This window comes from Phoca vitulina, unplaced genomic scaffold, assembly GCF_004348235.1.
Source record: "Phoca vitulina isolate PV1807 unplaced genomic scaffold, GSC_HSeal_1.0 scaffold46, whole genome shotgun sequence".
NCBI classification, from domain to species: domain Eukaryota; kingdom Metazoa; phylum Chordata; class Mammalia; order Carnivora; family Phocidae; genus Phoca; species Phoca vitulina.
Genome location: NW_022589749.1, coordinates 1,140,166 through 1,156,720, shown reverse-complemented (window position 1 = coordinate 1,156,720; position 16,555 = coordinate 1,140,166). Strand labels below are relative to the sequence as shown.

Here is a 16,555-nt window from a genome sequence, read left to right as displayed (position 1 = left end):
GAAAGGGATCTGTTCAAGCACCAGGAACATAGAGACCATTGCCATGTTGGTGAGCTGAGAGCACACCTCATAGGTCCATGGGGGAGACAGAAGGCAGCTGGTGGTGGGGCCCCTGCCTGAGTTGGTCCAGAACTGCACAGCCCTTTCTGTGAGGGAGGATTAGAGAATCTGGCTGCTAGCCTGAGTCATAGCTCAGAGGAAGCCAGCAGCCCTAGGCTGTGGAGGAAACAGCATGAACTTGGAAGTCCAGTGTAAAAACAAACTGGGAGTCAGGAAACCCTGTAAGAGCCCTCTGCAGCCCAGTGACCACAGAGGACTCCCGAGGGAGACGCTACTATGGTGGAAATGCCCGAACAGCCACCGCCTGGAACCATGGTCTCCACAGTCTCTACAGCTGGCAATGCGCCTAAAAGACCCATTTTCTTTAAAAGGCAACACAAAGCAAGTCTCCTGTGGTTCGGAAGATTGCTCACAGGCCCAAGTGAAAGACTCTATACCCAAGGTAATGGAAATTATTTCACAGATGTGGGAAAGGAGACCCAAATCAAAGGGGCAAAGCCAAATGTGAAGTGTCCTATGACCCAGGCGGTGCCTTCTTATTAGCATTCCCATGATGGGTGAGGACTGGTTACGTGGTTAAAGCTTAACCCAAATTGCTTATTAACATATAATAAATTATTTGTTTCAGAGGTACAGGTCTGTGATTCATCAGTCTTATACAGTTCATAGCGCTCACCGTAGCACATACCCTCCCCAATGTCCATCACCCAGCTACCCCATCCCTCCCACCCACCTTCCCCTCCAGCAACGCTCAGTTTTCTTCCTGAGATTAAGAGTCTCTTATGGTTTGTCTCCCTCTGTGGTTTCATCCTGATTCATTTTTCCCTCTCTTCCCCCATGATCCTCTGTCTTGTTTCTCAAATTCTACATATCAGCGAGATCATATGATCATTATCTTTTCTCTGATTGACTTATTTCACTTAGCATAATACCTTCTAATTCTATCCATGTCGTTGCAAATGGCAAGATTTCATTTTTGATGGCTGCATAATATTCCATTGAGTGTGTGTATATGTGTGTGTGTGTGTGTGTGTGTGTATCCATTCATCTGTCGATGGACATCTAGGTTGTTTCCATAGTTTGGCTATTGTGGACATTGCTGCTATAAACATTGGGGTTCAGGTGCCCCTTCGGATCACTACATTTGTATCTTTGGGGTAAATACCCAGTAGTGCAAATGCCGGGTCATAGGGTAGCTCCATTTTCAACTTTTTGAGGAACCTGCATACTGTTTTCCAGAGTGGCTGCACCAGCTTGCACTCCCACCAAAAGTGTAGGAGGTTCCCGTTTCTCCGCATCCTCGCCAACATCTGTCTTTTCCTGACTTGTTAATTTTAGCCATTCTGACTGGTGTGAGGTGGTATCTCATTGTGGTTTTGATTTGTATTTCCCTGATGCTGAGTGATGTTGAGCACTTTGTCTCGTGTCTGTTGGCCATTTGGATGTCTTCTTTGCAGAAATGTCTGTTCATGTCTTTTGCCCATTTCTTGATCGGATTATTTGTTCTTTGGGTGTTGAGTTTGATAAGTTCTTTATAGATTTTGGATACTAGCCCATTCTGTGGGTTGTCTTTTGGTTTTGTTGACTATTTCCTTTGCTGTGCAAAAGCTTTTTATCTTGATGAAGTCCCAATAGTTCATTTTTGCCCTTGCTTCCCTTGCCTTTGGCGATGTTTCTAGGAGGAAGTTGCTGCAGCTGAGGTCGAAGAGGTTGCTGCCTGTGTTCTCCTCAAGGGTTTTGATAGATTCCTGTCTCACATTTAGGTCTTTCATCCATTTTGAGTCTATTTTTGTGTGTGGTGTAAGGAAATGGTCCAGTTTCATTCTTCTGCAATGTGGCTGTCCAATTTTCCCAAAACCATTTGTTGAAGAGAGTGTCTTTTTTCCATTGGACATTCTTTCCTGCTTTGTTGAAGATTAGTTGACCATAGGGTTGAGGGTCCATTTCTGGGCTCTTTCTTCTTTTCCACTGATCTATGTGTCTGTTTTTGTGCCAATACCATACTGTCTTGATGATTACAGCTTTGTAATAGAGCTTGAAGTCCGGAATTGTGATGCCACCAGCTTTGCTTTTAATTTTCAACATTCCTTTGGCTGCTTGGGGTCTTTTCTGGTTCCATACAAATTTTAGGATTATTTGTTCCATTTCTGTGAAAAAAGTTGATGATATTTTAACAGAGATAGCATTAAATATGTAGATTGCTCTAGGTAGCACAGAGATTTTCACAACATTTGTTCTTCCTATCCATGAGCATGGAACGTTTTTCCATTTCTTTGTGTCTTCCTCAATTTCTTTCATGAGTATTCTGGAGTTTTCTGAGTACAGATTTTTTGCCTCGTTGGTTAGATATCTTATGGTATCTTATGGTTTTGGGTGCAATTGTAAATGGGATCGACTCCTTAATTTCTCTTTCTTCTGCCTTGTTGGTGGTGTATAGAAATGCAACTGATTTCTGTGCATTGATTTTATATCCTGCCACTTTGCTGAATTCCTGTATGAGTTCTAGCAATTTTGGGGTGGAGTCTTTTGGGTTTTCCACATAGAGTATCATGTCACCCGTGAAGAGTGAGAGTTTTACTTCTTTGCCAATTTGGATGCCTTTTCTTTCTTTTTGTTGTCTGATTGCTGTGGCTAGGACTTCTAGTACTATGTTGAGTAGCAGTGGTGAGAGTGGACATCCCTGCCGTGTTCCTGACCTAGGGGAAAAGCTCTGTTTTTCCCCATTGAGAATATTTGCTGTGGGTTTTTCATAGGTGGCTTTTATGATATTGAGGTATGTACCCTCTATCCCTACACTGTGAAGAGTTTTAATCAAGAAAGGATGCTGTACTTTGTCAAATGCTTTTTCTGCATCTATTGAGAGGATCATACGGTTTTTGTTTTTTTTTTTTTTTTTTAGGATTTTATTTATTTGACAGAGAGGGAACACAAGCAGGGAGAGTGGGAAAGGGAGAAGCAGGCTTCCCACGGAGCAGGGAGCCCAACGTGAAGCTCGATCCCAGGACCCTGGGATCACGACCTGAGCCGAAGGCAGACGCCCAACGACTGAGCCACCCAGGCGCCCCTGTTATTTCTTTTATTAGTGTATCACATTGATTTGCAGATGTTGAACCAGGCTTGCAGCCCAGGAATAAATCCCACTTGGTCGTAGTGAATAATCCTTTTAATGTACTGTTGGATCCTACTGGCTAGTATTTTGGTGAGAATTTTTTCATCCATGTTCATCAGGGACATTGGTCTGTAATTCTCCTTTTTGATGGGGTCTTTGGGGATCAAGGTAATGGTGGCCTCATAAAACGAGTTTGGAAGTTTTCCTTCCATTTCTATTTTTTGGAACGGTTTCAGAAGAATAGGTATTAATTCTTCTTTAAATGTTTGGTAGAATTCCCCTGGGAAGCCATCTGGCCCTGGGTGGTTGGTTGGAAGATTTTTGATTAGTGCTTCAATTTCATTGCTGGTTATGGGTCTGTTCATGTTTTCTATTTCTTCCTGGTTCAGTTTTGGTAGTTTATACGTCTCTAGGAGTGCATCCATTTCTTCCAGATTGTCTAATTTGTTGGCATATAGTTGCTCATATGTTCTTAAAATTATTTGTATTTCTTTGGTGTTGATTGTGATCTCTCCTCTTTCATTGATGATTTTATTTATTTGGGTCCTTTCTCTTTTTGATAAGTCGGCCAGGGCTTTATCAATTTTACTAATTCGAAGAACCAGCTCCTAGTTTTGTTGATCTGTTCTACTGTTCTTTTGGTTTCTGTTTCATTGGTTTCTGCTCTGATCTTAATTCTCTTCTCCTGCTGGGTTTAGGCTTTATTTGTTTTTCTTTCTCCAGCTCCTTTAGGTATAGGGTTAGGTTGTGTATTTGAGACCTTTCTTGTTTCTTGAGAAAGGCTGTATCGCTGTCTACTTCCCTCTTAGGACTGCCTTTGCTGTATCCCAAAGATTTTGAACAGTTGTGTTTTCATTTGTTTCCGTGAATTTTTTTAATTCTTCTTTAATTTCCTGGTTGACCCATTCATTTTTTTTTTTTTTTGTGGACACTTTTTTAATACTTAAAAACTTCTTATTGAAAGCAATCATTGTCTTCCTTTATAGACATCAAATTGTTGCAGATCTGTAAAACGGTGTTGTCAAGGTAATTCAAGTAAAGTTAGAATACACCATTGTTTTAAGCAACTGTGGATTTGAGAGAAAAGTCACAAAGAGAAATGCATGAGTACAATTCAGGGAACAACAAAAGGAACTTTTACATTGTCAGAGAATACACTGAATACAAAGAGTCTGGGAAGTGGGTGGGATAAAAGCATGAAAGAATATTGAACTCTTTGGAGAATTTTTGGTTGCATTCTTTTTTTTTTAAGATTTTTATTTATTTATTTATATGACAGAGACACAGCGAGAGAGGGAACACAAGCGGGGGGGTGGGAGAGGGAGAAGCAGGCTTCCTGCGGAGCAGGGAGCCCAATGCCCGGCTCGATCCCAGGGGTCCTGGGATCATGACCTGAGCCGAAGGCAGACGCTTAACAACTGAGCCACCCAGGCACCCCAACCCAGTCATTCTTTAGTAGGATTCTCTTTAGCCTTCATGTATTTGAGTTCTTTTCAACTTTCCTCTTGTGACTGAGTTCCAGTTTCAAAGCATTGTTGTCTGAAAAGATGTGGGGAATGATCCCAATCTTTTGGTACCGGTTGAGACCTGATTTGTGACCCAGGATGTAATTTATTCTGGAGAATGTTTCATGTGCATTAGAGAAGAATGTGTTTTCTATTGCTTTGGGTTGGAATGTTTTGAATATATCTGTGAAGTCCATCTGGTCCAGTGTCTCATTTAAAGCCCTTGTTTCCTTGTTGATCTTTTGCTTAGATGATCTGTCCATTTCAGTGAGGGGGTTGTTAAAGTCCTCTACTATTATTGTCGATGTGTTTCTTTGATTATGTTATCAATTGGCTTATCTCATTGGTTGCTCCCATGTTAGGGGCATAGATATTTAAAATTGTTAGATCTTCTTGTGGATAGACCCTTTAAGTATGATGTAGTGTCCTTCCTCATCTTTTATTATGGTCTTTGGTTTAAAATCTAATTTGTCTGATATAAGGATTGCCACCCAGCTTTCTTTTGATGTCCATTAGCATGGTAAATGGTTTTCCACCCCCTCACTTTAAATCTGGTGGTGTCTTTGGGTCTAAAATGAGTCTCTTGCAGATAGCATATCGATGGGTCTTGTTTTTTTATCCAATCTGATACCCTGTGTCTTTTGATTGGGGCACTTAGCCCATTTACATTCAGGGTAACTACTGAAAGATAGGAATTTAGTGCCATCGTATTGCCTGTAGGGTGACTGTTATTGTATATCTCTGTTCCTTTCTGGTCTATGTTACTTTTAGGCTCTCTCTTTGCTTAGAGGACCCCTTTCAATATTTCTTGTAGGCCTGGTTTGGTGATCACAAATGCTTTTAGTTTGTTTGTCCTGGAACCCAAAATGCTTTTGAATGAAGATGTATTCTTCCCTCTGGAAATATATATACAAATGAATCTATAGAGCCAAAGGTAAGGCCTTCACATTTCTAACATGTAAAATGGTATTGGGTCAATGGGCTATATGTCAAAATACTGAAACCAAAGATCAAAGGACCCAGGCAAAGCTCTTTCCTTTCTTTCCTTCCTCTGGCTTCACTTACGGGTATAAATGTGAGGGAAATCTTCACATTGGAGTCGGCTGTCCCCCCGCCCCCCCACCGAGTGTCAATGGTGGAATGAGATTAGGGATGTTGATCTAGTTCAGGTGCTGACTAGCTGTGTGACCTTGGGCAGGTCACATCGCCCCTCTTAGCTTGACTTCCTCCTCTGAAAAATGAGAGGGGTTGGACTAGCACTAGATGATCCTAGGACTCCTTTCTTGTTCGGAGCCACAAAACCTTTACAACATGGATGGGATACGGCCACAAACAGGAAGTCAGGAGGCCAGAAAGGAAAAAAATGCCAACCCCTCAACTCGCTCAAGTAGGAAACTTCCAAACTCCAAAAGCCAAGATTAAAAACCCAGAACATCAAAGTGATCTCATCCATGGCTGAGGTCAGAGACAACCACTTAGGGAAGAGTAAAATGTTATTTGGTTCAACACCCATTATTTCTAGATGAGCACAGTTTCATTTCTGAACATGCATTTAGTTCTCCCAATACTTGATTCTCCACCCGTGTTTATGAACAGTTTGAATGAATTAATGAGGATCCAAGTCTATGGACCACTCACATCTCCATTCAGCTTCTGAAGGATCCCTCCTTAGCACCTCTATTGACCAGCAAATTAGTGGAGGAACAAGCCAGAGCCTTCTGACCCAGAATGCCAAAGATAATTGTCTTAAGGAGAAAATAAGGACGTTACAAAGCACACGTGCATTTCTTTTTTTTTTTTTTTTTAAGATTTTATTTATTTATTTGACAGAGACAGCAAGAGAGGGAACACAAGCATGGGAAGTGGGAGAGGGAGAAGCAGGCTTCCCGTGGAGCAGGGAACCTGATGTGGGGCTCGATCCCAGGACCCTGGGACCATGAGCTGAGCCGAAGGCAGATGCCCAACCGACTGAGCCACCCAGGTGCCCCGCGTGCATTTCTTCTAAAGCCCAAGTCATCCCTCCTATTGTAATAACATCTGCAGGGCCTTCCTGAGAGCCATCACTGCAGTGAGTCAGACCCTTGGAGAAGATCCTGAAAGCTGGAGCAGCCAGAGATCCCAGTCTGGGGGGCCTGCCCTGTCTCTGGTCAGCTCCCACTCCTAGTTCTTTTTGTCCTCAGTGTGGGCCTTTGCCTGGATGAGGACACCAGCCCTCACTGCTACCTTTTCTACTACCCCTGGAGTGAATTCACCCATCTCATCTGGAAAATTGTCTGTACCGTGAGTCAACTTTCTTTTTCCTTTTTGTGGTTCTCTGAAAGACAGCCTGAGTTGCATATAGTAGTAAAGTATTTTTCGAAGTTCTTTCCTCTACCTCAGGGTAAACAGTTCCATTAATCATTGATAGACTCAAGGGAAAGCCAAGTGATCAACACTGTACTATATTTCCACTAGTCTCCCCCTCCCCAGCTTTGGAAAATAAAGCAATACTTGATTAGGGAAGTGATAAAACATTTTTCTCATATAAACATTGTGTGCCTAGCACCACAGTCTCCATGCTGTAGACATCATAAGCACTATTTAAACTGCCCAGAGAGATATCTGACCAGAACAGGCCAAGGTTTCTCAACCTTGGCACTACTGACACTTGGATCTGATATGGGTCTTGTTGGGAGTGGGGGCTGCTCTGTACACTGTAGGACCCACTAGATGCCAATTGTGACAATCAAAAATGTCTGCAGATAGGGGCGCCTGGGTGGCCCAGTCGTTAGGCATCTGCGTTCAGCTCAGGTCATGATCCTGGGGTCCTGGGATTGAGGCAACATCAGGCTCCCTGCTCAGCAGAAAGCCTGCTTCTCCCTCTCCCACTCCCCCTGCTTGTGTTCCCTCTCTCGCTGTGTCTCTCTTTGTCAAAAAATAAATAAAATCTTTAAAAAAAAAAAGTCAGCAGACATTGTCAGATGTCTTCAAGGTAGGAGAGCAAAGTCCAGTGATTTAGAACCACTGGAACAGGCCTATTCAACTGTTATTATGAGCAGAAGTTTAGCTGCTCCCACCCCTGTAGGCCTAGTCTTAATGCTTTAGACTTATATGGGCATGGATGTTTGCTGAAGCAAATCAGATTCAAGAGGCCCAGTTCTGAAGAAAAACTTCAGTCCCATTAAGCAAATTACCTCTTTTTGGCCTAAGTCTCCAAATCCTAAAGTTGCATGGTTATGAAATTTGCTGTGCAATCAGCGTCTTTAGTCTCATGAAAATTAAGTTGTAAACATAGAACACGTGACATCTGATTCTGTGTTTAAGAAAGAGGAGTGGTGGGGTGCCAGGGGGTGCTCAGTTGGTCGAGCGTCTGCCTTTGGCTCAGGTCATGATCCCTGGGATTAAGCCCCACATCAGGCTCCCTGCTCAGCGGGGAGCCTGCTTCTCCCTCTTCCCCTGCCCCTCCCTTGTGCATGCTCTGTCTCAAAACAATCAAAAAAAAAAAAGGAGTGGTGGCACCATGGAAGGTTGGGCCTCATTTTATGATGTGGCTGAGTAATTTGTTGGTTGTTTCTTTGATGTCATTCCTTAGGGTCCAGAGAAGCTTTCTGGAACATTCCTTTTGGAACCAAACTGTTTATGCTTTTGAAGTATTCTGTGGCTGCCGAGAATTCTCATTAACTGAAATGGGGGGTTGGTATTTAATGGACTTTCCCCAGTATTGTAGGAGAGGTTCGAACATTTTTACTTGTTCATCTTCTGAATTATTTCCCTTCTCATAGTTATGACCTTTGGCAGGTTTTTATCTCCAACAGTAAAGTGGAACAGAATTGCAACTACAGTTCCTCTAACAAGCCGTGTCAGATACAACCCTACAAGTAAGATTGTGGCTGTGGTCAGATTACTTCATTGGAAAATAAAAATCAAGAGTAAAAGCAACAGGAACCATGAAAGAAATCACCATTTGCCAAAACTGATGTTTGTCCAGATCAAGCAGAGTTTATACTAACAAACTAAAAAATCATGGAAAAAAATCTACCTCACAGACTCTAAAAATCCATCTAGTTAAAAATAGAAATATTTACATTTTAAATTACCTTGATCTGAACTCCTCCAAGGAAATCTACATCATTAAATTCCCCACGGCCTTAAAATGGATGAGAGAGATTTTAAGGTGACCTGTTTTCTTGGTTAGCTGCATTATAGGAGAACTAGGTAATCCATTCTCAAGTAAGCCTTTCAAAATGGCCTGTTTGCGTTCGGAGCTCTCCCGTTCTGCAGTCCTATAAAGTGACCTAACCGCCAGTCTGCGGTTCACTGGAAATAATGACCCAACTTCAACAAGGTCTCACTCTTAGAAGAGAATGCTGCCAGTCTTCTTGACGCCAGGAGAGCAGTGTGCTCAGACCTCTGTGTCGTTCCCTGGCCACCCCCACCCCACCCCCACCCTGAAAAAAGGAAGCAAGGTCCCAGGCCATGATAACAAGCCTGTGCTGACACGGGCCCAATGCTTAGGATGTTTATAGTCTCTCAAGAAAAGAAGAGGTCATTGCACGAAAGCAAACATTTTAGATCATTGCTTTATTTCACTATTGTTTAACAACAAAGTTCATTCCTCTCCAGGTGGATCTTGAATTGTTCCTTGTGTTCTTTTCCTCATCCTGAATAAAAAAGGTAATGAAGAAAAAGCCTGTACTTTTGGAGACCTAGAATCTTACTTATGCTAATAAGCTTTTGACTGCAATTTCGTGGTCCGGTATTTCCTGCTGGCATCTTGGTGGTCCCACGGAGCTCCCCACCCTGCAGTGAAGATGGCTGTCCACAACTACCACCGTTGAAACCAAAAGTAAGTGTTGAAAAATGCACCTTTTACAATAAAAAAGTAGAAACCAATTCAATTTCCTTTTTTTTTTTTTACGAATATAAAGTTTCTTGTAAATATGTACAGTCTTTAGAGCTAGTTCTATAGCAGGAAGCATTTCACAAATGAGACACACGATATACACTTTCCAGGCTCAAGAAGCCCATTTCTCATGGAGATCCGAAATGAAATGCCAAGACTGAAAGACCAGTTTTCAGTGACCTTTCCAAATACTTGTGGACCAAGAGACAAAAACTTCAGCAAACATTCAGTCTGATCTGCCCTAGGGAAGGGAGGGGATGCGGTATGACCCCAAAGACTCCAAGCAACACATAAAACAACAGTGTGACACCTGCCAAGGCCGTTAACAACACGAGGGAGGGACACAGGCGTTCCAAACAAGAAAGCACTTAGGTTAAGAGACGAGCAGGAAGGAGCTGGGATTTGGGCCAGGTTGCAATCTGGAAAGTGATCTGAACTGTGGACAACGTGGGTGGAAATGTGGTTATGTTCACCTGCGGTGGTGGAAACAGGTCTACCTTTCAGCCTACCTAGGATGTGCCTTGGTGTTTGAGGCCTGCCTAAAAGAGTCATGGAGAATCTGAAGCAAGAGATGCCTTATGGGAGATTAAAGGCAGAAATAAGGCCGCTAGTTAGCTTGCCAACTGCAAAGCCTCTAGGTTGCTGCTTTACCAGTTGCCAGGAATTTTGCATTCTGGTAGCGGGTAGAGAGAACCCGTGTGCGCTGCGCTGCACCTGAGGACCTCCCAACCCCAGCAGAGGCGGAGGAGGGGCCGCGGCGCTCTCGAACTTCCTGGTCTTCGTCTAGCCCTAGGGAAAGGCTCCCTTGGGAAGTCACAGTTTCGTGGGGGTAGAACCGTGCTGGATTGTGTGTGAACAGAGTCATCCACGAGGGAGTCGGCAGGAAAGCGGGAAAGTGTGAGTTGGTGGTTTGCTGAAATCCTTCTCTGGTCGTAAGGCTTGAGCGTTTGGTTGGTTGTTCAGTGCTACAGACTGCAGCTTGTTGTGGCCAGTGAGTTGGCAAGTGGTCAGAGGGTCTCGATTCAGCGGGAGCTGTGGTATGGTACTAGTACTTCATCAGAGCAACCCAAGGGGGGCAGCCAGGTCGGGGGGGGCAGCACATGCAGTGAACCGCCATGCAGAACTCCCGGATGGGTCTCTTCCCATCCCAGGGTGGGGAACAACGCACTGTCATGGACAGGAGGTGGGCGCCCCCGGTCCCCTCCCGGACCCAGAGACTCCTTAATGCTGGGCTCCGAGCAAGTCTATTGCATGCTTTCCTGGCCAAAGCTACGTGGAAAGCAGGGACAGCAGGCTGGGGAGATGACGCTGAGGGGCAGGGAGGGAGAGCTCCTCGAGGGCCCATGGCCCCAAGTCACTGCCTCCAAGCTGAGGCCCGATGACCTCCATACATTCTCAGCTGGTGGGAGGGGAAGTCGTCAAGGCCATAAAAGGCAATGAGAACAGTAAACATTTGGCTAAGATGTCACCCTGGGTAAAACAGGGCCATCTGTGAGGATGGACTGGGATAAGAATGAACCTACATGAGCTCAGGAGGTTGGCCAACTGGCGGGGACTCTTCCACAATACGTTTCCAGAGCAAAGACCTGATGGTGTGATCTAGCTAAAAATAACTACAACGGGAAATACATTGCTATTCAAATCTATTAAGAATTCTGTTGTCTTAAAAAAAAAAAAAAAAAGGAAATCCAACCAACCCTAGGATCTTAAAGTAGCTATTAAATAGGATTCTAACCACGTTGTAGTTAGCGCAGGTTGGTTTCCTTTGATGAACCGGTAGAGGCTAGAGCTAGGTATAAAAGTTTATGAATGCTCTGAAAGAGTAACAAAGTGCACGGAGGATGACTGCAGAAAGGCGCTGACAGCTCCTAAGAGCCTCGGCCCCTGCACCGCCTGGATGCAGGGTGTCCACACTGAGGTGGCTCTGGGCCCAGCTGTGCCTTGGGGTGGCTGAGCAGATGGGTGCTGGGGGCCCCTTCAGCAGAGTTCCTTAGAGTGTTTGGTGTTTTCCTGCAGATTAAGATGAGGAGTTGGTTTTCCTGGCTGAGATTTACACTGAAGACTGGTCCCAGACCTAGGAGCAAAATGAGGAGGAGTTTTAGCTGAGGGGGCCAGGAGTCCCTGGGCTCGCCCCGCATAATCCCCCTAGGAAGCGTGCCACACTTGGGTCTCCCTGTGGCCGTTAACACCGAGTGCTGCCCGGGCCGGCAGCAGCGAGCAGAGCCAAGCTGCTGAGCTCGGGGTTCGTCAGGGAATGTAATTCACGGAAAATTCTCCAAAGCTATGGATGGATCTCTGTTACACATACACACACACTTGTCCCCATTTTATCGGTAAATCAGAGGGGCTAAGAAGAAACACTGACTGGCTTTTCCTCTTCTCTTTATTGGCAGGGGTCCCAACAGTGACCTGTAGGTGGCATTAGGAGAATGTGTTCTAGAAAACCAGCCCCCTTCCTGGCCCCCCGGGACAGAAAGGTGGCTGTGCTGTCCAGAGGGGGCCCCTGGAACTGGCTAGCCTGCCGAGGAGGCACCAAGCACTCAGACCCTCCCCCTGCTCATGGGGGCCCCCTTGTCTTCAAGACCTCCCACCATCTCTTCATTCGCTAACTTGAAAAATTATATAGATAACACATGCATACGATTTAGAGATTTCAAAAGGCTCAAAGTTCTAGAAGGCAACCACTGTTCCCAGTTTCTGTGTAGCTCTCCAAAAAAAATTCTTGATGTACGTGTGTATCTGTATATTTGCTTGAAAAAAATAAGGCATAAACATTTTGCATAGTATGCTATCATGTGTGTTTAAGAAGGGAGGATATGCATACATATTTGCTTATATGCATAGAATATCTCTAGAAACTGTTAACACTGGTTGCCTCTGGGGAAGGGAATGATCTACCCTAGGGTAGCTATTACATTTTGAGGTACACATGTACACATCATCCATCTGCTTAGAAAGCCCTCTTAAATGTTTTCTTCCTAAACTTGCTATATGTCCTGAAAAATCTGAATGATAATAAGTCTCCCCCCCCCCCTTTTTTTTTCAACAGTGGCCCTGAAGGGCCCTCAGCTCCCCAGGTCACTCCTCTGGCCTCAGGATGTGCCTGACCTTGTTGACCTGGGACAGTGGGGTCCTCACGGCTCCCACAGGCAGCCGGCCCCGGCTGCTGTCTTCAAACAGCCTCCCAGGGGAGCGTTCCCTCCGTGTGCTGAGCATCCGGCCTGGGGACTTCTCCCGCTCCAGGGGGCGGCCGGGAGACTTGTCCCTGCGCAGCTCTGTCCGCCCCTCTCGGTAGCGGTGGGGTGTGCTTGGCTCTCGCGGGTGGCTGGGGCCTTCCGGCGGTGCCGGGCTAGAGGCCACACGCTTGGTGATGTGCTCGTTGTACGTTGGTGGGCCTCGCTTGTTGGGGCTGCAGGCAACAGGAAAGGGAGATGCGGAGCTGAGAAGTCATAACCCCAAAGGGGCATCTTCCTCCTCTGAGAAACACCCATGCCCCGATCTTTAGTAGAAAAGATCCCACCTGAAGTTCTTCAGGCTTTTTGTTTTCTTTTGGTAGCGAGGACAGGGAAAGAAAGATGACAAAAAACAAAAAAACAAGCTTCCTGCTCTCAGTGCAGGTTTTTACTGAGCACCTACTGTGTGCCCAACCCTGTGCTAAGCTCTTGATGTGCTTCGACTCATTAAATCATCATAACAGCTCCACAGGCTAGGAACAAGCATGACCCTCACCGTTCAGACAAGAACCTGGAGCTGCAGAGCTGGGACTCTGACACAGGTCAGTTTGACATCCTAATTCCATCCTGTATCCTACTGACCTGGTATTTTGCAGAGCCTAGAAGGCACAGAAGGAAGTCTTCATTTAGGGGTGAGACTGCTACCAGGCCCTTGATACAAGGGAGCAATTTTGAGAAAGCCTGTGCTCATCACTGTCAGCTGCCATCTCTGTCCCCCCTCCTTGGCCTGGTGCTCAGTCACCTCTCCTTCCAGGTGGCTTTCCAAGACTCTTTGGCACCTGATGTGAGAGGTGTGGGGATCAGGCCTGACAGAATTAGAACACTGAGCAGGACAAATAAAAACAGTATAGTTGGCTCAAAACATGTCCCTGGCCCCAAAGGTTTATAGTAATAACCAAACAATTGAAAACACTGGGGCCTTTTTGTATGGCCCATCCAACCCTCCATCCAGCTCTGGCCTGGATATTTCAAATGAAGGTTTCAGCAGATACAGCCCTAACCATCTCTCTGAAGTGAGATCCAGAAACAGAACTGAGAGTCAATTCCTTCCCACTCCAATGAGCAGAAAAAGTACTCAATCTTCATCATCTCAGCACAATTAGAGCTAGGAAAAGGGAACCTACTTAAAATGGGCACATTTTATAGAGAATATTACTTGGAGAACATATTTTGATTGATTGGGGCTTTATCTCGGAAAATAAAAGTAGAAATCAAGAAAGTAAATTTATCCTCATTATTTTTAAAATCTAAATTACAATTGGAATTATATGCTGATTCTAAGAATGAGCCAAGTATGAATCACATACTGATTTAACTTGCTCTACTTTTCGCAACACAATTGTATGCTAATATGCTCAATGACATACTTTCTGTCAATGTTGGACTTCTGCAGTAAAGTCAAAGTCATTTCTTCAAAAATGAGAGTGTCATTGATTTTCCCAGAGGCCTATCTTAATCCTTGACATTTAAATCCTTCTCTTTGAAAGGGGCCAAATTTGTTGTTTTTTTCTTCAGTTATTGATCTGCCAGAATCGCTTCTGGCAATGCCCATAATTAAAAACAAAGACATCAATGGGGCGCCTGGGTGGCTCAGTCGTTAAGCGTCTGCCTTCAGCTCAGGTCATGATCCCAGGGTCCTGGGATCAAGCCCCGTGTCGGGCTCCATGCTCCGTGGGAAGCCTGCTTCTCCCTCTCTCGCTCCCACTGCTTGTGTTCCCTCTCTCACTGTGTCTGTCTCTGTCAGATAAATAAATAAAATCTTTAAAAAAAATAAAAAAATTAAAAATTAAAAAAAAATTTAAAAAAATAAATAAATAAAAACAAAGACATCTACTGGGGGAGGAGAGACTCTAGAGCAAGCTTGAGGGCCAAATCCAGAGAGATGACCTGTTTTTATAAATAAAGTTTTATTGGAACACAGCCATGCCCATCTGCTTATGCACTGTCTATAGCTGCTTTCACACAACAATAGTTGAATAATTGAGACAGACCATATGGCCCACAAAGCCAAAAATATTTACTATCTGAACCTTTACAGAAACAATTTGCCAATTCCTGCACTACACTGAAACAGAAAGGTGAGTAGAGATAATTTGATAAGTGATCAGTTCATTGTGAAGATTTTCATGTGATTCTCTGGTTTCCCTGTGCAACTCTAACTGAAGATTCCAGACAACATGCCCAGAAAGCCAGAACCCCCCCTGTGCTACATGTCCAGTGGAAAAATTTAAGATAACTCAGATTTCAACATCTTGAAACAAAGTTTTATATTCTTCTCTAGTCATGTGGCTTTAAGATATGGAAGACAAAAATAAATAAATTCCAAGTAGGAGAATTATATTAAGCCTATTTGTAATGGAAGGGAAATTATAAAATGTGTCCACAGGGGCCCATCATAAAGCAAGAAGGATGGCTCCAGGAAGACCGTTTGGAATGTTGGCTTAGATTAATGGAATGAAAGAAAATACCTATCATTCTAGGCCAAGTGGGCAATCTCCCATCTCTGTATCCATTAACGACTAATGATCTCCCATGCCAATTTTATGGGGTTTTTTGTTTGTTTGCAAAGAGTTACATTTCCTGCTCTGCTAAACAGACCAGGTCAGTGAGGCCTTGCAGTGAATCACACTCAACCAAGCTGGCCTTCTACATTCTGACCTGCCAAAGCAGCCTGCATAAAAAAACCATTTTATAAGCCAAGAGACAAGCAAAGACTAACTGCAATTTTCTGGACATGCCTGGCCACAGCAGGAAAGCAACAGCATTGTCTCTGCCTCTCCTTCACAGGAACTGGAACTCCTTTCAACCACAGAATAAGCAACTTCTTACAGAGACACTATATAGTCTCAAAAGGAAGGTGCCTGCCATCTAATTAGTAAGGCAGTAGAGAAAAAAAAAAATCACAGTACTTTGATTTGTTCTTGGCATGACTTGGGAACTACTTAAAATCTGGACATTTTCAGGAGACAACTATAGTCCTTTGAGCAGTTACTCTTGAGGCAGGGTCAAGCCAAAAGAGTTAGGAACTGCTGGTTATTTACCACTTATTTACCACTTCTGGTTTTCTAGCAAGTGCCCGGGATTAAAATTACACTGACCAAACATTTAGACCAACCTCTTGTATTTCAACAGAAGAAAGACTATTCATTAGGACGTAGTCTCAAAATGTTAGATTTATCATGTTCTTTTCCAAGACCTAAGCACTTTTTAAATATTAGAGGTAGTTCCTCCACCAAATTGAGAGTCCCTTGAGAATAGAAACATGTCTTCATCAGTGTATCCCCAGCCCCAGATACCTTGTCTAGCACACAGTAGGGGATCCACATAACTCTTTCCAGGGTAGACACAGCAGGGCAGAAAATTTAAATCCTAGGTCAGTTAAATATTCCCCTGGGTTAAATAATCTCAGAACTTCTTTGTAGACCAAGAACTTAAAGTTACACATCTCAAACCTACCCATCAACCTGGATCTGGCTCAAAGACTTCTATGTCAAGACAAGGTCAGTCCCACTTCCCACGCACTGCTGGTAGGATTAAAAATGGATATAGCCTTCAGGGAGGAATACTCAGCAACATCTATCAAAATTACAACAATTTTTTTCCCTAGGAATTTATCCTACAGATGGATTCCTAAGCATGCAAAATGACATAAGCACAAAGTCACTTAATTTATTACAGCAACAGTCTGTGAACCACCAAAACATCCAGATACAGGAGCAGTTAAATAAATTAAGGTCACACGAAGGCATAAATGCTGTGTAGGCAT

The 16,555-nt window shown here is 44.0% G+C and overlaps 1 protein-coding gene across 1 annotated transcript in view; it reads right to left on the bottom strand.

Moving 5' to 3' along the window:
- Nucleotides 1-9,215: 9,215 nt before the first annotated feature.
- CIT (citron rho-interacting serine/threonine kinase) overlaps nt 9,216-16,555 on the bottom strand; it is a 161,770-nt gene continuing 154,430 nt past the window's right edge. The window contains 2 exon segments of the mRNA XM_032431628.1: nt 9,216-11,630; nt 12,665-12,965. Coding sequence (XP_032287519.1) covers nt 11,607-11,630; nt 12,665-12,965 — 325 coding nt within the window. The 3' untranslated portion in view covers nt 9,216-11,606.